At 44.8% G+C, this 22,817-nt stretch overlaps 2 protein-coding genes across 7 annotated transcripts in view; both read left to right on the forward strand.

The window, feature by feature from the left end:
* Nucleotides 1-18,673, forward strand: part of SAG (S-antigen visual arrestin) — a 34,889-nt gene extending 16,216 nt beyond the window's left edge. For 2 of the 3 annotated variants that reach the window (XM_064720947.1, XM_064720946.1), the window contains one exon: nucleotides 200-1,442. In XM_064720947.1, coding sequence (XP_064577017.1) covers nucleotides 200-293 — 94 coding nt within the window. In that variant the 3' untranslated portion in view covers nucleotides 294-1,442. Of the gene's footprint in view, nucleotides 1-199; nucleotides 1,443-18,660 lie in introns of those variants that run through there. The other variant, XR_010441372.1, reaches the window with a different exon arrangement.
* DGKD (diacylglycerol kinase delta) overlaps nucleotides 1,782-22,817 on the forward strand; it is a 59,767-nt gene continuing 38,731 nt past the window's right edge. For 2 of the 4 annotated variants that reach the window (XM_064720937.1, XM_064720938.1), the window contains exons 1-3: nucleotides 3,351-3,519; nucleotides 18,661-18,771; nucleotides 19,446-19,526. In XM_064720937.1, the coding sequence (XP_064577007.1) occupies nucleotides 3,370-3,519; nucleotides 18,661-18,771; nucleotides 19,446-19,526 (342 nt within the window). In that variant the 5' untranslated portion in view covers nucleotides 3,351-3,369. Of the gene's footprint in view, nucleotides 1,981-3,350; nucleotides 3,520-5,106; nucleotides 5,169-18,660; nucleotides 18,772-19,445; nucleotides 19,527-22,817 lie in introns of those variants that run through there. The other 2 variants (XM_064720939.1, XM_064720940.1) reach the window with 2 other exon arrangements.

The raw sequence follows: 22,817 nt of genomic DNA on the forward strand, positions 1-22,817 counted from the left end.
AAACTGCTTTTCATTTTAGCTAGAATAGCACCAGTGAAGATGGTGCCTGTGGGAATGTGATCCAAATCACTTTTGAGACAAAGGAAACATTACCAGTCTGTTGTGGGCTTCTCTTCTTCGTCCTATGTGTTGCCTACAGTCTACTGGTGTAAAAATAGAGTAACATCATTTTGAAAGACCTGTGTTTCTTTCATTACAGCGAAGCAGAGCTTGTATTTGAGGAGTTTGCTCGTCAGAAGCTAAAGAATACACCTGATGAAGAGGACAAGAACTCACCCTCAACTGATGAGTGATTAAAAGAACAGGCTGACAAAGGAGCTGTGTTGTCTGGCTTCAATTACAAATGTAGGACCTAAGTTTCTAGTAATCTGATGTTCTCAGTTCATACATGGTCTTCCAGGGTCAGCCCTGAGGTCAGTGGACATGACATCAGGAGTCTCTATTGCTTGTTACAAGATTCACCTTGAATGGGGCAAACACAACACCTGCTTCTTACTCAAGCTACCAGAGGATGACAGAACATCTGCCATATCATGACTTCTGCTTTCAGGGCTGCCTAATAAAAAGGTTGGTTGCTTTCAGCACTGGTGAGAACTTAAATGAGGGTTTATGCAGCCTGCCTGGACTTCCTCAGTGTCAGAGTCTGTGACTTTGAAGTGCCAGTGAACGAAATCCTAGCCTGGAAGGCTGGCTTGCAGCCATGGGTGATTCATCAAAGTTTCTCAGCAGACTGTGCAAAACTCATTTTATTTTCTTTTGGTTGCTTTTGCGTTGATGCTTTACCAAATTCAGCCAGTGAGTTTTTTCAGTGCTTGCACTGTCCCCATGTGGCTTTTGCATTCACTTTCTGTACCATTAAATGTCTCACAGGTTGTCTCCCACAGCACAGACAATGCTGATAAACAGTATTAGCTTTCTAGCAATATGCTTAATAACCACGTTATTAAAGATGAGATAAATGTGCTCTGTCAATGAATTGCTTAAAGCTCCCTACATAGAATGCCAAACAGAAGTACAAGTCCAGACAGAGTCTGTATTTAATCTAGTTTCCTGTAGGCAACTGCTTCAAAAGAAGGTGCAGGAAAATTAAGGAGGAAATTATGGCGCAGCCTTCCCTGAGGAGCCTTTCCCAACATCCATCTGCCAGCAGTTGGTTTATGCTCTAAGAAATGAGATTGCATTCTGCAAACTTTGTTTTTTCTTGTTCATCTGGATATTCTCATTATCCATGTAAATGTCAGATATTTTCCTGAATCTCATGTAAGTTTTTGCTGAAGTAAGTTGCATCAGCTAATTATATTTTGCATGTAAAACAACTGGTGTTTTATTTTTCTCATTTTTGCTTTAAATCTGCTTTTCAGTGTCCCTGGTTTAAATTTCCCTGGAAAGTCTGAATGCAGGGCCCACATTTATTAATATAGACTTACGTTACCCACCCTACACTCTGGAAAATAGAATTAAAACCTTCACACTTATATCTGTTTGCTTCTGTAAACTGCTCTTGATTAAGATGCTGGAAGCAGTTAATTAAGACCACAGCTGACTTCAGAGTTCCATCAGTGCTCTCCCCTAACACTCGTGTTCCTCAGTGCTGCCCATTAGTCACAGGTGTCTCACCTTAGCTTAAATTGCAAGAGGCACAATGTTTGCTCTGCACTGGGTGCTTTGCTGCTAAAGAGCCCGGCCAGTTCCAGGTGTTTGTGATCAGGATAATTTCTGTGTGATTTCAGCTTTGGGGGAGGGTCAAGCATTTGCACCTGGATGTCTGGGGATTTTCCCTGGTATTTTTATTACTAATTTGTTGGTGGCTCGAGAACGCATAGAAGATACAGTAAGGTTGAAGAAATCACTGGTTGTGAATATGCTGGTCTTGGAGAGCAGGAGTTCAGAAAATCCTTTAAAGATCTAAGAGAAGGAGGGGAACAGGTCTTACTTCAAAGTGTATCTTTCTCCACAAAGGTGTTTCTGGCTACTAGACCTGTAAGTATGGGACCAGTAAACTCAGAGATCTGATTATTTTTATTATTTTTTAAATTTATTATATGTCAACGTGAGGGGCCTCTGTTGGTGCCTGCCTTCCTCTTAAATTCAGCTGTGGTGATGACTTCTCTAAGCTAAGTGGGACAAAATCACATTGCACTCTGTTGTGCAGTGGGGAGGAAATGGTTGTTAATGGTTATTAAATCTGTTCTTTTGTCCGGGCTTGGGAAAGCACTTTGAGATGCTATTTGTTCAGCTCATGCTAGTCATTTACTCAGAGAAAAAGGAGAGTTTTCCTTGTCCTGCAGGACAAGCTGGACTTTTCTCTGGCCCTTCAGCCAGCAGATGCTGACTTCTGTCAGCAGAAAATCGGTCTCTAGCCAGAACTGTTTGCCTTTTATCTTCCCTTTCGTCTGGTTCTGGTGTTATGTTGATCTACCGAGTCAGACCTGTGGCCTGCTCCTCCTGTTTACCGCTGGGGCAGAGCAGATCCAATTTCCTGACTCCGCGGCTTTGATGTGGCGGGACTCTGTTTGCAAAGAGCTCACCAGCTCCCGGAGAGGAGGGATGCGCTCCGGGAGCGATGGCATCTCTGGACCTGCTGTGTTTGAAGACAGCTCAGAGCACATACATGACAGGACGGGTTTCGTGACACACGCTTTCCCCTCACACATCTCCGTGTTATCCCAGCAGGAGCACTGCACTGCCCATGGCTGATGGGTGTTGGAGAGGTGGGAGGAAATTACCTGGACACTGCCAATGGAGTGGGGCCGGGCCGGGGGTGCTGCGAGCTCGGCCCGGCCTCAGCGCCCCTGAAGGGCCCTTCGGACGGGGGCTGCTGGGCAGGTGGAGCCTGGGCAGCAGGGTGTGCTCGCAGCATTTCATTAAATCCTGGGGGCACGGGGAGAGCTTTGGGAGGGGCTGTGCAGGGAGGTGGTGGTGTGTTCGAGGAATGACGGAACGTGGCACCCAGTCCTGTGGTCTGGTTGATAACATGGTGTTTGGTTACGGGTCGGACTCGATGATGTCAGAGGTCTTTTCCAACCCAAGTGACTCTGTGATTCTGTGCTGCAGTAGCCACGAAGAATGGGAAGGAATGGGGACCGCGGTCCCCGCTGTCGGGCTCGCCTTAGCGGGGAGGGCTAGGCTGAACACCTTTGTCCAGGCTTCAAGGAGCTACGGCCGGGCCGTTGCGATCGGCGCCCGTGCTGTCGCAGGGAGCCGCGGAGGGGCAGGGCGGCCGTGACCGTCCCGCTACGGCGGCCGGGCCCTTCCCCGCCCCGGCCCCTCCCGCCCCTCCGCCGCCGCCATGTGACGCGGCCGCCGCTGGGGGGCGCCGCGCGCGCGGGGCCGGTAGGGGGCGCCGGGCGCGCCGCCGGTCCGTGCAGCATGGCGGCGGCGGGGGCTGAGCAGACACAGCCAGAGCCGGCCGCCGGCGCCGCGCCCGAGGAGTCGTCGGACAGCGAGCCGGAGCAGGAGCCCGGCTCCCTGCAGAAGCTCATCCGCAAAGTCTCGACGTCCGGGCAGATCCGCCAGAAGGTGCGTGCGGCGGGAGGGGGCCGCGGGCAGGGCCTCGGGGTCCTAGCGGCGCTGCGGCCGGCGCTGCCTCCGCGTTACGCTCGGTGCCACCGCCTCTCCCTCCCGCCCGGCACGGTCCGTGCCTCCGCCAGCCCGGGCCGCCCTTTGGGAGTTGCCAGAGACCCCCGAAGCTTTCCCTGGGGCCTGCCACCGAGCCCGTCCCTCAGGGAGCTGCCGGCGATCCCCCTCACATCCCACTCCTCTCCCGTCACAGCGACCCCTCAGGGGTCTGCCTGTGACCACCTCACATCCGCCAAGGCGCCCCTCAGGGACTGGGCCATTTCCCCCTTTCCCCCTGTTGGCTGGAAAATCTTTAATTGTAACAAATATTGTCTGTGTTAGAAAGGTTTATTTATCCCGTCGTTTTCGGTGACAGCCCAACCATCCCTCCGGGTTCTGCCGGCGACCCTCAACCCCCACTGCAGAGACCCCCTGACAACAGCCCCTACAGCTTTCCAGGCACCTGTGAACTCCAAAGTGCCCCTCAGGGATCCCCATAATGAGCTGTTTCTCAGGTGCCCGTTAACAGCTGCCCCCTAAATGCCCTTCAGAGTCTGCCAGTGTCCCACACACTGCCCTCAGGGGCTCCTGGAGCTGCCCCCGAGGCCTCTCTGAACTGTCCAGTTTCCGTCCCCAGCAGCCCAGCTTAGGCCACCTTCTTCCCAGAGCCCAGGTTCAGACCTCCCAGGGAGCTTTACCCAGCTCAGTGAGCAGTGTGTCCAGGCTCAGCAGGACCCCATCTGTCTTCTTTCCTTCCTTACCCTCTTTCCCTGTAATAGTTTATTGGAGTCATTGAGATCAGATTTGGGCTCCTACTCCCTGGTGCTGCTCCATTTACCTGGTATTTGAATCCTCAAGGGCATCCTCACCCCATGAAGCTGCATCTCCCCTTTTCTCCTCATGTCACAGTTGCCATAGGCTCCTTCCTCACCTCCCCATGCCTTGAGAGCCTCTGCACATCCCAGCCATAGCTCCCTGTCACAGTGTTCTGTTACCACTTTCTAGCACCTCCCTCCTCCATGGTCCTGTTGTACTTGCCACAAGTCACTGTCTCATATTCAGAGCTCTGCTATGGAAGGTGCAGCCCTCATTATTCCCTGCACTCATTGAGTGGTGCCTCCCTCAGCATCTTCCCATCCTTTTTGTGCATCCTAATTTTCCCCATCTCACACTGCTGTTTTACCTTGCTGTAGCCAAATAGCAATGTTTAGCTTTCTGTCTGGTCAAGCAGGGATCTTACAGCTGGTTAGTCTTTGTTCCCAGCTTTGTCTGTCGTGCTTTGCCCTCCTGGTAAGGTAACAGTCCTTTCCACCCAGGTTCCCTTGGCCCAGTCGTATTTTATCCCTCTGTGGCTCATCCTGGAACAATAACACCATTTTTATGGGCAGTAACAACATTCTGCAGCTACAACCAAAACTGTAGTTCTTCTGCATTGTTACTGTAAAAGAATATGTGAAGGTTTCCTTCAACTTTAAGCTGTGAACCACGCATAGGGAATTTCCCTTTTCTGTACTCTTTTTATTATAGCAGCATGATTTTTCTTTGTAGCCACTAAGCTCCTGTGTAACTCTTGGACTGTTGTGTCATGTGTTTCTGCTTAGAAATATCAGGTTAGTTACTGTGTCATCGCCTGCCTTGTGCTCACCTTGTCTCTGCAGCATGGACAAGCACGGTGCAGCTGTGGGGATGCAAAAGCTCGCTCAGCACTGGTGCTGCAGCTGTGTTGCTTCTCTGGTACTCATAGCAAGGGAGAGTAAATGCCTCTGCATGGTGCAGTGTCTGAAGCATTGTTCAAAGGGCTGTTTTTCATGCTGGCTGGTTTGCCCTGCTTTCAAGCCCAGGACCTGCCATCGTTGTGCTGTGCATCATTGTTTGGCTGCATTGGTGCCAGTTATGGAAGCCCTGTGACAGAGTGCGGTGGCATGTGAGGACTGCACGGGGCTGCTTCCTCCATCTGTGAGGTGCTGCTGGCACTGCCCCTTGGGCTTCTTGGGCTGGGCACTGTGGGGCTGGGCTCTGAGATGGTTCTTTTGATGACAGCAGGAAACCCTGGAGCCCTCTAAACCTGTTGATGTTCTGTAGCAAGCAGATCTCAGCTGTGCTGTAGCACCACGTGGCTTAAGCTAGTCTGATAATCTGCTGTGGAAAAAAAATATAAGCTTTTTGAGATTTTCCTGTATCCAGAGTGCTAAATATTAAGAATTTGGCTTGCTGGAGGTTGGATGAACCTTGGGATTTTTTAACACCATTTGTGACAGGGGTCTTATGTGAAAAGGAAGGAAAGGTGCTATAGTCTGTCTCCATGGTGGTGTTTGTGTTGAGAACAACACAAAGACTTTGCTAGAATGGGAGTTCTTGCAAGATGTTAGAGATGCTAAGGTGAAAGGTGCATTGGGTTGTATTTTTGTTTGGCTGTAGCAGAACACATCCTCCTGTCCCTACTTAATAATTTTCCCTGTTTTACATCACTTCTGGTGTCAGCATGTGTGGAAAAAGACAAAACCAGCCACTTCTATATGCAAGCATAAGCATATTAAGAACAGGGATTATAAACAGATATTGTCTACAACTGTTAAGCCTTCTTGTGTTAACCTGCCAAAAACCTTTGACTAAATCATGTCAAATTTTCCAAGTAAGCCCAGGTATTATGGTATTCAGGATTGATTTGTTCTGTTGCTTGTTGATGTCATTTTGGTTTGTCATTGCCTTTTCTGCATGCTGCTGCTTGTATACTCTTTCCTTGCCCTCAGGGCAAGAAGCAAAGACAACTTTGTGGGTAATCATGGTTTTGATGAGACTTTGAGGAGCTTGCCTCCTTTGTAAAGGCAGACCTAATTCTGAATTTGTCTGTTGAGTGATAGAGTGCTGACTACTGTAAGCTGTAGAAGCTGTTGGACTGGTCTGTCAGTGACAGTAAGAGATGCAGGCAGACTTTTACTATGGCCTGAGGACATAAATCTCTTCTGACCACATCTTTTGCTGCAGTTAGCTTAAGACCATGCCTGTAAGTACAGCTAAATCACCATGGCAGCTTACTGTTATCACAATTTGAGTGTGAAATCTGTTGTGCCCTGGAACTCCTCAGAATTTACTTGTTTGTCTCAGTTGCAAGCACTTTGAAGGTATGTTTTCCTTCCTCTTGTCCTGCCATCTGTTTTCTAAGAAATGCTGTAAAGTAGAGCTGCTTACTTGCTTGCAAGACCATAGAACTTGAGTGGATTTGTCCCAAAGCCCCACAATTGTCCAGCTGTGTTTGACTGAAGCAGCTTGGTGTGATAGTAGTGGGGCAAGGGGAATCATTTGGATGTTTAAGGACTAAGGTGTTAATGTTCAGGGTCTAAAGGCAAATCACAACTAGCATCTCTTCAGCTAAAAAACCTGTCCCTTGTGGGGCAGTGGGCAGGAGAAGGAGAAGTGGAAGGCTCAGTGTTTGGAAAGTGAAGTACTGTGTTCTAACAGACTTACTTGCTTTTAGCTAGAAAGGATTTTTGAGGCAGAGAAGAAGGTATAAGGGAAGCATGTGTAGCAGTCTTAATTATTATTATTATGGGGAAAGAATAAAGCCTCACACAATCAGGTATAGCAGGTAGTGTGAGTGGTCTTGTCTCAGCTGGCTGAGAAGCAGAGGCTGAATTGTGAGCTTGATCAGCCACCTGACAGACAGACCTGACAGACTTGCACCAGCATAAGGCCTCAGAGTGCTCTGCTTTTAGCTCCTCTTGGTCTCAGGCTGCTGTTGGTGCAGCTGCAGAAACTGTTGATCAGCTAAGATGATGTATTTTTGAATTGGAATTAGGAAAGAGATGAAATTAACTAAGAGAAGGAAGATGTGTGTGAGGAGAGGCAGCAGCAGGACCTTTCTCCCACTCCTAAGCAGTGCTGAGCCCTCAGCTGGAGGCAGCTGGAGTGGTAATGTCACCTCATTGTCACTCGGCACGGACCGAGGCACAGGAATATCCAACGTGGTCCTGGGAGCTGAGGGTGTGAAACCAAGGAGCACAGAACCTTTTATGAGCTCTGACAGTGAAATGTGCTTCTTCCTTTGAACTTGATCTTTCATTTGCAGCCTCACATTACAACCCTCAGAAAGCTGGAGGGTGGATGAACAGGCCATTTTCCCATTTCATTCATCAGTTCTGTGGGATTTCCAGCCTGCCAGCTTTGGTATGTTGAGCTCTCAGTTTGTTTACCAGACAGGATTTCAGCAGCGTCCTTGGGTGGCATCAGGAGAACTTCTTGTTTAGACTAGTTCAGTCTAAGTTCTGTTTACTTTCAATTTCTCTGTAATATTTTCAGTTTTATAAGCATTTATCATTGCCTTGAACTTTTTAAGACAAGTTTGCAGTGTATATCTCACTGGAGTTGCAAACAGAGGTGAGCAGCTCTCTGAACTTTCTGGGAAGCTGTCTGGCTCTGGTAGCAGAGAATTGTCAAGTTCATTTATATCCTGAAAAGCAGCACAGCTGAACTGGTGTTGAGCTTTGTGCTGCAGTGGACAGACTGTTCAGTACTGAACTAGCACATCTCCCTTCTCTGTGCTGTGTACCAGATATAGGTGATGCCTTTTGTGCTATGGGGGGATGTGATTCTCTCTCTGACCAGTAGCCTTGAGGTCTTGGAGCCACCCTGCAGGATCAAGGCAGAAAAATGGGGTGAAGCAAAATGTTTCTCCAGGCTTTTGTGCAGGTTTCCAGAGTGTGCTACACTGAGTCCTCAGACATATGGTGGGCAGCATGGGCAACTGAAGAAAGCTCATTTTGTTTCTTCTTGTATTGCTTGTTAGATAAAATGTCCATTTTATAGGTAAAGAAGTGGAATTTTTATTTCTGGAGGGTAAATGTTTTAAGGTTTCCTGAGATTAGAATGAAGAAAAGGAGAAGTTTATTAGTTTGAAATACAAGTATTGGAAGAAGTATTATGATAAGAAGTAAAGCAATATTGTAAAAGAAATAAGCCAGAAATGAGGAAGAAATTTTGTGGAATTCATTACTTAATTAATATTCTGTCTGTGGCATCTTCCACTAAAACATATTGAAATGTTTGTGTGGTTTTTTTTTGCTGCCTTCTGAAGGGCTGTCTGAAAGAGAATGTTTTAGGATCTTCATGTGTCAAAAATTGTGGTGGCTTATGCATTAATCCAGGTAGAAACTAGGAACTCTTCAACTAAAGAGAGTGAGAACTGTTGAAAAGGAGTTTTTGTGATTGAACTGAAGCCGAACATTTTGAGCTCAGGTTTAAGGACATGAATTTTCTTGGATTCACAGCATGAACACACTATTTTCTTCTCTGAGCACCAAGACACAGGTAGGATTTTAGGCTGTATGAATGTTTCTGTCCCTTAATATACATTTTGTTTTGTGTGCACTTCAGACTCATCTGCTTTGACACAATTTGGGAAGCCTCCCAGCACTGTTTCCAGTGGGGTACTGTAAGTTTTCCTTGCTGCTGGAGAGTTTTGGATGTTGTATGAAAGCAACAGCTGTTACTTCCTTGTTAAAAAAAAAACAACCAACAAAAGCCAACAAACCCAAACTACAAAAACCCACTGCACAACAAAACAAAGCACAAAACCACACGCACTTGAAGCGTTTCTCATTCTTTCTAACTATAGATCAGGTTCCAAGAACTAAAGAGCTAACATTAAACTTTTGCATGTTTTGAGAGCATGCATTTACTTAGACCACATCACTAAAACATTTCCAGGCTTCTAATTATTCTCTCTAATAAAATTGGAGAAAAAACCCATAGGTATTGAATATTTTGGTTTGATTGCTTGGTTTTTACAAATAAAACTTAATTAAAACATTTAGAGTATTTTCCCTTACCTAAAACCTTTCGTTACAGGAAAATTATTGAGTTTTTCCTTTGGAGGAGTACAGGATTATAAAGGAAAACTCTGAAATCTCTATCTCCACATTATCTGTTGAGGAAATCCAGTATACCATGTGAGACACTGCATAACTTTACCATCTTTAATTACAAATCCAGTCTGATTCTTTCTGAAATAGCAGCTATACCTACATATGTAAGAGAAAGCAAATGAGATATAGAGAGTCTTTCCCTATTCCTGGAAATCTTAAGGTTTACCCTAGATATTGGCACAGCACCACTGGAAATTTCACAGCACGCTACGTCCCAAGTGAACATGTGTTCCTCTTGGAACATGTTTTTTCAAGATCTCAAATGCACCAACCATTATTTAAAGAATATTTTATTAACTCTCCACTGAAACAATTTGTTCCCTGCCTTTTCTTCACTAAGTGGTTATTGCTTCTTGTTTCACTAACAATTTATGTTCAGATGCTTCTGTTGGTACTGCAGCCCCGTGGGATGGGCATCCAGGGGTAGCTTAGCTTCAGGCAGAGTAGCTGGGGCAGCAGCACTGTTCCACAGCAGCTCCCATGGTTTGTGGTCCCTCCTCACACATTTTATATAAAACCCTTCAGAAAGTAATGAGCTTATAGTGCATGCCCTGTTCAGTAGTGCTGCACCTCTGCAGCAGCAGGGCAGGGCTCCCACGGGGGCTGGAGCTTGCAGTGTGCAGGCTCTGACCACTCCTGGACATGGGAGCACTTACACAGAGGAGGAGCAGGAGCTCTAAAGCTGCCTGCCCTCCTCTCATCCAGAGAGGAAAAGGTTGGCTTGGTGTCTGCAACATTGCCACTTCAGTTAGGCAATTCATTGTTACAGGATTGCTTCATTTGGTTTTATAGGAGAACTTTTTGTATCCTCACTGTTTTATTGCTAAGTTGTACATCTGATCACTGTTCTGATGTTGTGGTTTGCCTTTTTTGAGAAAGGAAATGCCCTCTTAATTACATAATGCTTATATTGAGCACATTACACTTGAGACTTGTAAGCTTTAATAAATTTATCCATGTAATTTTCTAGTGAGGAAAGGTGATACCACCTGCAGTGTCCTATAGGGAGAGTGTAGGTACATACTTGTATCAAATGCAAGAAGTCACCCAGGGCATCCCCAGACCTGGGAACTTAGGCAGGAGGTGCAAGCTCCAGGTGTTGTCTTACTCTGTGGGACAGCTGCCTTCAGTGGTCTTTGAACAACAGAAATGTGTCTGATGGAACAGGGAAGGTGAGCTGCCTGCTCTTGGAACCGCTCTCAGCTGTGCCAGGGCAGAGCACTCTCTGGAATGTGTAGATCTCTCAGAGGTTTTATTAAAATCAGTATTCTGGGAACTCACACCAACCCCTTCTGTTCTGTTCAGCTGAAAGTTAGCAAAATGATGTTCCCACGGCTGTGCTCATCTTTTTTGTTGTTGCTGGTGCTGATCAAGAAGTCTTTGGCATGGTCAAAGGTATTTGCAGGACATTAAAACAGGGGAAGTGGAAAAACAAATTAAAACTTTGCAGTATCCTTTAAAAACTATGTTAAATAGATGAGGAAAAAAAAACTTAAAAGCATAGGTTGTTTAATACATAAATATGGAAAATCTGATTACAACAGTTGTTACAGATGAGATAAAAATAAATTCTAAGATACCTAAGTATTAATTAAATGGCTGAAGGCCAGAAGCTGCTTTCTGCTCTCATCCTGTTTGAATACCAGTTGAAGTAAAAGGATGAGCATTTGGCTCTGCATCTGCCAGTCCCTGACAAGGCTCCTTGCAGAATTCAGTAGCAGAGGTGATGGGAATCCAGACACAGTGGGAGGAAGCTGTCTTTCTTTCTGCCTCCTGAACACAAGGGCAAAGAACTCAGATTTCTTCGTCAAGGTATAACTTTCACTTTCCCATATCCTGAAGTTCTCTTACTGGTGCTTTCTGCTGACTTTTCCTTCCTCCTCGGCCAAGGTCCCCATGACGTGGGAAGGATGGGTGGTTGTGAGTGTAGGATGAGATCCCCAGCTGTATTCTGCATGTGCTTTCCCATACATTCGCAGCTCTGGGCTCACGCTGGCTGTGTGTGTGTGCTCTGGTTGCACTCCCCAGCCTGGTACTCGCGTGTCCAATGGCCTGAGCCCGCTATGGTGAGTGCCTGGCTCCTCTGCCTACTGCTGAAGTGGATGGGGGGGCTTAGACGTGGTTTTTTGGTAGTAACTTGTCTCTCTGAATGAATAAGAGTGTGACTGAAGCTGTGGGGGTGCAGGTGCAGCATTAGAGGGTTCTGTGTACAAGCTGTGATTCCAAATGAGGTTTTATTGCTGTGCCTCAGCAGAAGAGCCCCCTGCTTCTGAGTTCAGATGGGATTCTGTGGTGCTGGTGCATAGCTTGTGACAGGCATCTCTCAGGAGGTTTTACAGCAGGTAGCAAGTTTTGACATTTTTTGTGTATGGGGAAATGCCCAAGGAAGGGATGTAGTCATGTATATATGATTTTAGATGGTAGAAAAAATAACAGTCGATCTTTTCATGTTTGTCCTTAAATGTACAAAGTTCACATTTAATTAGTACAAATTTACAAATTTATTCCATTCCAAAATATTCAGGTAGCTTTTAAACTGTTGCCTTTTTGACTTTAGTTATCTTTGTGGATGGGTTTGAGCCCTTATCTTCCATCTTTGCTACGGCCTGACTGGTGTTTTGTGCTCAGTTTCCCTCTGGTGATAAATGTGTTTGGGAAGGATGCTGGGAGCCTATGGAAAGCATTCTGGGGCTTATGCAGTTAGTGTGCCAGGAGTTGTCCAGCTCCTAACTCATCCTGCATCAGTGTAATGGTGTTTTTCATTCTCCCTTCTAGGTAGCTGACCAGAATATTCATCTGTTTTAGTACTTTGCTTGGAGCTCTCTGACAGAGCTCATTTTACCAAGGAGCTGTGTGTTGATTTGCTATATGTTGTATTTCCTTCCCCATATACATTTTTGTGTGCTCTCAAATTGTTTTTCATTTGGTAATTTGTTCACTTTAGGTCTGTGACTGTGCATCCCTTTTAGGAGAGCCATTCATAAGAGTAGCAGCTGAACCTGGTATTGAAAGAAGCTGGTTCAAAGACCTGTTCTTTGTTTATTGGCTGCAATGTTAACTAATGAAGAATGAAGTGTTTGATCATTTATCTGTGCCAAGGCAATTTAAAGCCTTTTCAGTATTTATTTGATACCAACTCCTATTTTTTACTGTGGATCTGGGGAATGAGCTTGCATTGCCTCTTGGAGTGGCATCTCAGCTGCTCCATGGCCAGGTTGTGTGCTCTGGGTTCTGCTGTCTCAGGAGTTGCAGGGAGGCTGTAGGAGAGCTGTCAGCCGTGCTTGCCTCAGTCTCACTGCTGAGTTCAGCTCCTTCAGCAGAGCTGGAGGTTACAGCAGAGGAGAATTGGGAGGGTGGTTGTTAGGAGAGTTTTCTTAGGCTTTCCATGTGGCTTTACAAAGGTCTGTACTGTAACCCCTTCCTCAGCTGTAGTGCTCAGCTTCTGTTAGTGGGCCTCTGACTCACTTCTATTTTGACATTTGATTCCAGCTCTGATTTATTTTTCTTTTTCTCCTCTTGTGGAGTCCTTTTTTTGCAGTGAGTTCTCATAATGTCTTGCTCTTTTGATACCAGTGAAAGAAATCTGAATGCAATTTTCACTTTTTCAAGTAGAATTTCTAAACAAGACTATGCAACCTGTAATTACCTTGTGTTCCCCTATAGATCTGTATAGCTGTGTGTCCCATTGTTAGAATTGCTTTACTGATCCAGATTTCCCCCCCTCCAAGCTTCCTAGAGTTCATTTCCAGGGTGTGACCACTGTCTGGTGGAAGGATGTTGCTCTCAGATTAGCTTGTTAACCCCTACCCTTTGACATTTCATGTCTTATTCTATGGGGTTGGTTAGATTTATTCCTGTAGTTTCTTTGTTGGATTTACTGTGTTTAATTTGATTTCTAAATATTATTTTTTTTCATGTTTATGACCACTGAGAGCTTTTATTACACAATCTACTAAAACCACAAGGTACAGCACTCAGATTTGTACTGCCCTAGCATGGCATGGCCATGTTTAAGTGCCTACAGACCTACTCCTATCATTTTTGCCATGACTTACTCAAAATCAGTGACTAAATGAGGTTGTTTGGTCCCTGGGGTTCAGCTGCCTGTAAAATTGCCTAGTAAGCATCTATAAAGACAGCCCAGTTCCGCATATACTTTTGCATTTTGTTTTTTCCTCTCTGCATTTGGTTCTTTGTTTAGTCAATTATTTGTTGTTTGGCATCGGTGTTTTGTGGTGCATACAAATAGAAACAATGTGTGTCCTAAAGTTTTTACATTCTGGAGATACATGATAAACAGAGAAATCCACATGCTGGGGGCTTCAGGTTTGGGATTCTTTAGTTGCTATTTAGATAGCTTTGTGCTGTTACCTTGCACATAGTTCTTTTTCTGCATTGGAAAGATGTGTCAGTGAAGCATAATTCTTGTTTTTGATATGCTGCACTGAGTAACTGCCCCTAAGAATATGTTATGATCTCAGCAGTGAAATGAGCTGCATTGTTCCTCTGTCTATCAGACACGGTTTGGAGCCTCCCTGTGCCGAGGGACACTTGCCAGCCTGACAGCTGGACACGCTTGATAGTCACCCTCAGTCTGGCTAATGGGGCTTGTTTTCCAGATTAGGAAATCAGTTTTATCAAGAGCCCTGCTTCCAAATGGGGCAATAGGTTTAAGCTTCAGGAAGAGATTGTCTGCTCCTGCATTTCACGTGGTGAGCACTACTGTGTGCAGGAGAACGAGGGATGTAATCTGAAAGTAGCTGAAGTCTGACGTGATCCTTCCTAACTTTGAGTAGAGTCACTCATGCTATCAGTGTAGAAAGCACTTAATCTGTGTAGGCTGTCTCTGACCACCTGGCATGGGTTACTGGGTGCAGAGACACCTCAGATGAGCAGTGCTGCCAAAAACACAACTGTGTCTTGTTGGTTTTCTGAACAGCTCCTGTTAAGCTTTTGGCTTCTTGTTCTTACAAGGCCGGAAGGGGAAACAGTGAAGCACAAGGCTCTCTTTCTTTCAAGTTCTTTTTTTAAGTCCTCTGAGTTGTTTGAAACCATTCCTGTTGAGGTCAGTGGCAAAACTTTTCTTTTGTCATTTCAGGATTAGGCCTGCACCCTGCACCCATTTTGACAGGAAAAATCTGAGAACATATTATTGCTCTTCTTAAATGTCAAGTTTTGAAAGGGGATGAGCTGGGGGCAGGGTTGTGTATTGCTTGCCATAAACTGAATTTTTTTCTGCAGGAAGTTGCTGTTCTTCAAGGCCAAAGATAAATACTAAAATGTTAGAAATTTCCTAGGCCTTGCCTTTCAGTTATCTAATCTTGTTCGTTTCAGATTTCCTAAGACACTCTGCTATGTGCAGTGTTGTTTAAATTGTCAGTTTCTTCAGTAACTGTTTTGACACTGACTTGCAATATGATAAAAGGGGTCAGTGTTGAAACCAGTATCACATCATTTTATGCTTGATCCAAGGTGATAATTCATTTTTTCATAGTGTTATCTGCCCATGGAATGCCATGCTATGGGACACCACACTGGAAAGGGACTCAGCTGGATAGAAAATAGTCTGCATAGTTCCATTGCAAACAATTTTAGTATTTATCCTGGATAGGATGCACATAATTATATGTGCATCCTCATAGTGTTTCAGGGCAGTAGCTTTTCCTGTAGGATGCATTATATGATACTAAAAATAGATTTAACACTCTCTTTTCATTATGGGAGAAGCAATTTCACTTTTATCTTGATGAATTACATGCCCAGTAATCTGATCAGAGTAGATCTTCAATTAAAAATCTGCGGAGAGCCTGGGGAGCAGAAGTAGCTGTTCACCTCCCCCCTTTAATTTCATTGGTGTCACTTTGCAGTCATGTCCTTTCCCCAGTTCATTTTCTGCAGCTGCATTCCTCTGCAAGTAACAAGTCCTTTGGCTGTAAAGTCAGAATAGAGGAAGAGAAAGGCAGCAATGTCTACATCATTTTATAAAGTCATCTTGATCTTATCTCTGGCCCTTTCCGCCCAAACCCACCAAGCTGTGCAGAAGTGAGTGCCTATAAATAGCCGGGCTGCTCTCGTGCAGAGATGGGCAGCGCTGAGGCAGAGGCGTGTTTGTGTGAGCAGGAGGGCTCATGTCTGAGCTTTTCTATAGATAGAGCCCGCCTATGACAGGAACTGCCGCTTCCCGCGGGGCAAGGTGACCTCTGCAAGTGTTGCATTTTGGTAAAAAAAAAAAAAAAAGAGGGTTTAAAAGAGGAATGGAGGAATGCATGTCTTGTGCAGAGGTGAGTGAGCCCAGCTGAGGTGAGGGAGCAGGTGGGAGCAGAGGGAAAGCAGAGGCATTGTATTGCTGAGAGTTACTGTGCTGGTGGGCTGGGCAAGAGTTTGTGATGCTGAGCCTGCGGTGCATAAGGGCTCTGGCTGACCCCAGTTTAACCATGGCTGTAAATAAGCATAGCAACAGAGCTCTGAAATCTCCTCTTGCAAGTTGCTGTTTTTTGATCAGCCTCCTGGCTGACATGATATCTTCGGGCTTTTCATCCAAGGAGTCTTCCCCAGGATTTTTAGTTCTTCTCTGATTTTGGTTTAGGGCTTTGCAGAGTTCAGTAGCTGCTTTCTTCATCTCATTTTTTATTTATATGTGTTTTTTTCCAGGGAATGCAAAAGTCACTCCATGTTTCTGTCTTAAGCTGGAAAATCTCCTGTCACTTTCCCATTTTCTTCCCTGAAAAAAAATGAGCTGCAGAAATGTGTGATTTCTTTAGTGTGGTAATTTGGATGCTGGTACTTTACATTTCTCTTTGATACTCAGGTGCTGGAGGTTAAAATAACTTGTGAGAGAAATATATATTTTAGTGGGTTTCCACGGAATTGGCAAATGCTGTTTGTTCTACTACTTGACAGATGGAGACACACAGAGTGAAAATTGCTTTATTGGGAGCTCATAAAAAGTCCATGGCAGAGTAGGAGCATGAATGCATCTTTCTGGGTTCCAGATGAGTGCCTTCAGCTCTGGCCTTGCCTGCAGGGTCGTTTCAGTGAGGGATGCTGTTTGGTCAGTCTTTGCACTCTGTTTTCTCTTGTGATGAAGCTTCAGCTAAGATAATGTCTGAATTTTGGATTATTTGCATAACACCGGCTCAAAGGTGGTTCAGCATTTTGTTTCTGGGTTTTGCTATGGTGTGTTCAACTTTTAGACCCTAAAACCAATCCTAGATGCTTTATGGCTTCGTGGAGTGTATTCCTGCTGGTGTGTCCTCGTGTGTGGAAATGAGTGCCAGGATGCCTTTCAGTGACTGCTTGAGAGCTGTGGGGAGCTGGTGTGGGAAACAGCCATTTTTAATAGGAGCTTAATCCTCAATTGTGTGTTTTTGTTTTCTCTTTTCATTCCACTGGAAGTTCTGTGGAGTTTGGCAATTCCTGGTGTGCCTGCTTCAGGCACACTAAGCTGGTGTTCGCCTGAGCACTGGCAGATATTTCTTCCCCTGTGCAGGTGGCTTTGTGAAGCAGACCTCTGGGAGGGGATTGAGGCTTGGGGTTTGCTGCCCTTGGAGCTGGCCAGGGTGCAGCATTCAAGGTAGATGCCATTCTTCCAGGAGACACGGGAGCCCCTTTTCTATTTCCCAGCACAGTGGAGGAAGATCGTAGTGGCTTCTATATCTGATAGCTCTCTAGGATCTGGTGGAATGTGCAGCGTGTTCTTTCCCTGCTGATTTGTGAGTAGAGGGTTCACCATGGTGGTCCAGACCCTGTGGTCTCTCAGGCCAGTCTGAGGATAGCTCAGTCCAGCAAAAGAGAAGCATACATTGTCAGACGGATGTTTCTCCTTATAGTCAGCGTTTTTTTCGAAGTGGTTTCTGAGGAAGCTTTGAGCTTGGCAAGGGCCACTGTATGTGGAACGTATCAAAATCTGCAGCTGTTCCAAAAACTAAAGGCACACATTAGAAATATATATATATAGCATTTTAAAAGCAAGTTTAATGCCTTGGAAAGGAGTTCTAACATGAACTAAACCCTGTGGATCAGAGTATTTATTTTGTGTGCTGCAGTAGCCTGGCCGTGTCCATTTGGTGCTGTTTGTGAATTGATACTTATCAGCGACCTGACTGTTACAAACCTGAATTCCACTGAGACCTCTGGTATGTTACAGCTATGTAATTTTCCTGGCACCAAGATACAGAGTAACCTGTCTTACAAGATTGTCAGACCATTTGTGTCCTGTTTTACTGGGTGTTTATCACATTGGGCTCTCTTGGCAAGAAGTAGGTTCCTTGACTCTCCTGGGGAGAGAAGAAGGTTTCTTGAGGTACCAGGGCATGACATAGCACTGCTTGTAGCTCCTAGGCAGTATTTACAATCAGGAATTTGGGATTGGACATCCAGCCCTGACTTTTTTGGCTTTTGTCTCTCTGAGCTGCAGTTTTTGAGATTATTTTCATGTAGCTGTTGGTATTAAAACCTGAATGAAATACATGCGGATTAAATCCATACCCCCACATATGCACAGTATATGAATGGGCATATGAGCCTGTGTATGCTGATATGTCAGTCTAGTTATAAAGCAGTTAAAGAAAAAAAGTCAGTGTGCATAGACAGTTTTGGCACTGCAGCCCTGGGAAATGGCAGCTGGCCAGAGAGTACCGAAGCAGGGCCAAGACTATCTGAAGAATACCAAATGCTGATGTTGGATATGGCTCCTTCTTTGCTCTGGTTTCACTCTTCACCCCCTGGGCTTGCAGCTTGCCACCTCTGTGCTGGTTACAAGCTGGAGGTAGAGACAGATATCCTGGGTGTGTTTGTGCTGGTAATCAGATTCCAATTAAATGAAAGGTGCAATTACCTGTGACTGAAATCCGACCTTGGTGAGTTTAACTGTTACACTCCCCAAATCACTGTTAGATTTGAAATGCTCATTCAGTTTTAAGTTATTTATCTTCTTTGGTATCGTGATAGTGCTGGAGACAAGGGTGAAACCTCACCACAGTGTGGGTTGTTTGTTCATGAAAGTTTTATCTTGTGAAGGCTGCTCGGTTTTGCTGAATGAATCTGTGAAACGCTTCCAGCAGAGGGCACTGAGGTTATTGCTCTCCAACTCCATTTGTTCCTACGGGTGTGTGCTGGGGGAGCAGCAAACGTGCCTGTCAGTAAAACCTGTGGCTCACTGCTCTCTCTGATGCTTTTGTAGACTGTCATAAAAGAGGGGATGCTGATGAAACAGACCAGCTCCTTCCAGCGCTGGAAGAGACGATACTTTAAGCTGCGAGGACGAACGCTCTACTATGCAAAAACTGCTAAGGTAAGGTCCTGACAGTACCTGTGAGGCCAAGGAAGGAAATCAGTGGAGGGGCTTTGGAGGCAGATGGGTGCCAGTGGGGAGGCAGCCCTCAGCAGAGAAATGAGCTCTTTAGGCACTGGTCTTCAGGCTTTATAGCTACTAGAAGATCCCTGCATTTTGCCTCACACTTGGGAATCCTTGGTTTTGAAGTGCAGCATCATCATGCAGACCTGTGATACTGATTTTTCCATATTTTTTTCTCCCTTTGGTGCATGTTAGTAGGGAATGGACTCTAAATCAATAGAAGGAAGAGAATACAAATGAAAAGAGAAGGTGCAGTAGACAAGCAAGGCTAGAATTTATCAAATCAGAGCTGCTATGCCTCTGGTTTAGTATGCTCATAGTCAACTAGATATAAAACTGTCTCCTTTCACAAAAACAAAACCTGCAGTTATTTGGTGTTCTTTTTAAATTTAATAAAAATAAAGCCATTGTATTCGCTGTCCGAAGACAGGCCAGAGTGATCTCCAGTGTGTGGAACCAGACTTCCAGGTCCTTGATGTTGTTGGGGTGCTGTGTCTTTCCTTCAAGTCATAAAAGGCTATGATATGGAGCATGCTAGGCAGACTCTTTGAGTCTGCTGCTTATACATTAGATTCAATAATTTGTTGAGATTTTGAATTTTTTCTTTACAGTCCATTATTTTTGATGAGGTGGATCTGACAGATGCCAGTGTGGCAGAATCCAGCACAAAGAATGTCAACAACAGCTTCACGGTAGGACTTTTTGCATTATTTTCTGTTCTTCTTCCATCTTTTCCCCACATCCCATCTCTTTTGCAGAGTTGAAAAACACCTGAATAATCTTCACAGCATCTTTCATGAAAAATAAATAATAAGCTTACTTTTCTTTACTATATGATAACTCATATTTGTGCACATGGGAAATTACCTCAGGGAAATACTTTAGGTTACTGTGTATTGTGCTAAGACTTGGCATTCAGGGGTTTGCTTCCCTGTAAGCTAAGAGTGTTTGATAGAACCTGTTTGCACAGTGGGACAGAAAAATCTGTTCTGCTGGGGGAGTTAGAGGTGATATTTATGCTGCAGATCTTGCTAAAGGAATTTCGTTTTTCCCATAGGCATTAAAATATGTAAACTTCTTTCTCTGACTTTATTTGTGTGTGTCTGTGTGTGTGTTTATATATGCCTGCTATATATAGTGGGGAAGCAAAAGGAGGAACAGAAAGAAATAGCACAGAAATAACTGTGGGATTGGTTCAGGATACTGGTCAGATGTGGAATGTGTCCTAAGTAGTTGCAGTCTGGAAATGCAATGGTGTCCCTGCTTCATTTTCTCCAGCTCAGGAACAAGGAGGAAAAATGATTGTATTTCTAAGGTGCAAGTGTTGTGCAAGCTCCAGTTTGGGGAGCACCTGGTGTGCAGACAAAAAAGCCAGTAACATCCGCCCTGCAGGGTGAGTGTTGGGCTGGTGAACAGCAGCAAACCTCCACACAGCTGCTGAGGGGGTCAGCACAGAGGAGAAGGAGCCCGGGGAAAGGAAGGGTTGCTCTAAGGCAAGGTGAAGGAGGGAGCAATCCAGGTGGAGGGAAGAATCCCTCCTGCTCCTGCAGGTGGCGACCAACACTGACAGTGTGCCTTGTGCTGCAGCAGGAGTGATCTGCTGCTTTAAACAGCTGCCAAAGGGCATTTCTGTTTGCAGCTCTTTTAGCTTTGCAGTGCCTGTGTTCAGATAAAACTCCAACACCTTCCAAAAGCTTGAAAACGCTTTCTATATTCATAGTTGGACAGATAGGAGGCACATCTGGGTATGGTAAGTAAATATTGATATCAGGTGTCAATGTGAGAGTACAGAGAGAAGGTTTATGCAGTGATTTGAGTAGGGAATATGTTTTCGAGACTGTGATGTTATTTACCTATTAATAAAGCATTTTATCCTGGATCTTGCTTCCATTTTCTCAAATTTAAATAAATTTAAATAAACTGAATTTTTCAGGTAGGTGTACTGTTAACAGTGCTGCTTACTGTTGCAGTTGGGAGAGATCTAATATCCAGGAAGACTGCATTAGGGGCAGGAGGGAGCAGTGTCTTTGCTCTCTCAGACTGCCCCATTTGAGTCAAACAGTGAACAGTTATTCCCAGACTCTGGTATCAGGCTCTGCCAGTCCCTGCCTTTCATAGCTGATAAAAGGTAAAGGTACCTTGAAATTCAAGCAGGTCCAGTTTGCACTGCCTCCAGCTGAGCAGTGTATCATGGTGCTTAGGTAAATTGAAGAAAAGCATGTTTCCTCCTTATTTCTGTCTGCTCTTTCTCTCGTGGCTTCTGGAGGCACTTGACTCATTTACCTTGAAGTTTAAAACCACTTAGGAAATCAGAAGGTGGCCTAGTCCTGCTGTGGTTTGCTCTGTTACATCATTGCTCTCAGTGCTTTGGATTCCTTGCAGTCATGCAATTTTCTGTTGGTTTTCTTTGAGACCACTCTGCTTCCCCTCTGTATCTTCCTTTCTAAAGTTCAAAGTTCTTTGATGCAATTTTTTTCTGTTTCAAATCAGTGTTTTATATGATCTGAGGTTTTTCTCCCTAACTAAAAATATGTAGCATTTGGTAATCAAAGTTTTAGATGTTCTGGTTTTCTTTTTGATTTTCTGTTTTCTTCAGTGGAAACTGGTAATTCTGGATTTATAAAAGAATGATTTCTTTCTGAGAAAACTCAGCCTCTGTCCTGAATGTATAGATTCTGCTGCCTAATGTATAGATTCTGCAGGTCAGGTTGCCTGAATGACACCCCTAAGTTCCTGACATAAAGGCAAACAACAAAAACATTAGACAAACCACCTGGAGGAACAGTGTTCATCCAAAACAAAGAGGTAATAAGGACTGACCAGTCAGAAGAGCACTGTTGAAAGTGCATTGAGGAGCATGGGGAGGCAGCCTCATGAGAGGAGAAAACCAGAGCATAAAGCCAGCAAAGGTTGTGCTGCATGGAGAGAGGAGTAAGGTTAAAAAATAGCTTCCAGTGAACCTTTTACATAGGACATGACTGACAGGTAATTTGTTTGCTCTCAGCAGGAAGGAGAGCAAGAAAAGTGAGTTTTAAGACATGGACCTCTTCCTTTTGAAGAAAGTATGTAATTACAAATTCCACTGTGGTTTACTTGGTTGATCTTGCATAGATTTCTTCAGTAAGTGTATCCTGTTTGCAATGGGGACAGTTTTCAGGACTACTACCCAGAGTTAATGTGTAGATGTCTATAGAATGGGCTGGAAGCAGGTGACATGGGGCATTTTTGAGCTTACAGTGTTGTACTGCTCCATCCCCTGATGTGTAACAAAAAGCTTTATGTTTAGCTTTGTTCCTTTAGGTGTGGCAGTGTGGCTGCAGAGGTATTTAACAGGAAGCCTCTGGGAATAAATCTTACAGCAGCCCTATGCCAGAGCTCTCTTCTCTCATGAGGCCTCTAGGTGTGGTATTTGCTGGTTCTGTCACATCTCTGGTTCTGCCATCTCTGTCCTTCAGAGTCAGCTAGGTAAATTCCATTGTAAATCTTCTACAAGCTAAGTTCTTCTGGGATGTCTGGGCTGTGACAGGTGCTTTCCATGTATGATCCCTTGGTACGTGGTGTATAGATCTCTCCCCAGTGCCTTTTTCTAGGGTTGCTGTCTTGCACAGGGTCTTAGAGAAGATCTGCAGTGGCACAAATGCAATGATAAATGTGTTGTCCTGGTAGTTCAGGACCCTTTATGTCAAAGAATGTGTTTATTTCAAACAGTGTGTGCTATTTTGTACTCCTAACAAAATAGAAATCAGCAACATTGGGTGGGTGAGGTCAGAGCCTGGCCCTGATTTCTGAGCATGGCTTTCTTAGCCATACCCTCAAAACCTCTTGTGATTTCTAATAATCTGATAGATTATTTGGGATCACACTGGGTACATTGTGTCTTCCCAGTGAGACTTTAGCTCTTTCCATGAACAGTTTTTTCTTGGACAGTGCAGTTTTGCTGTAACATGATTTGTTAAGGTGCCCACATGGTAAACTAGCCTGCA

The sequence above is a fragment of the Zonotrichia leucophrys genome, chromosome 9 (assembly GCF_028769735.1).
Source record: "Zonotrichia leucophrys gambelii isolate GWCS_2022_RI chromosome 9, RI_Zleu_2.0, whole genome shotgun sequence".
Lineage (NCBI taxonomy): Eukaryota > Metazoa > Chordata > Aves > Passeriformes > Passerellidae > Zonotrichia > Zonotrichia leucophrys.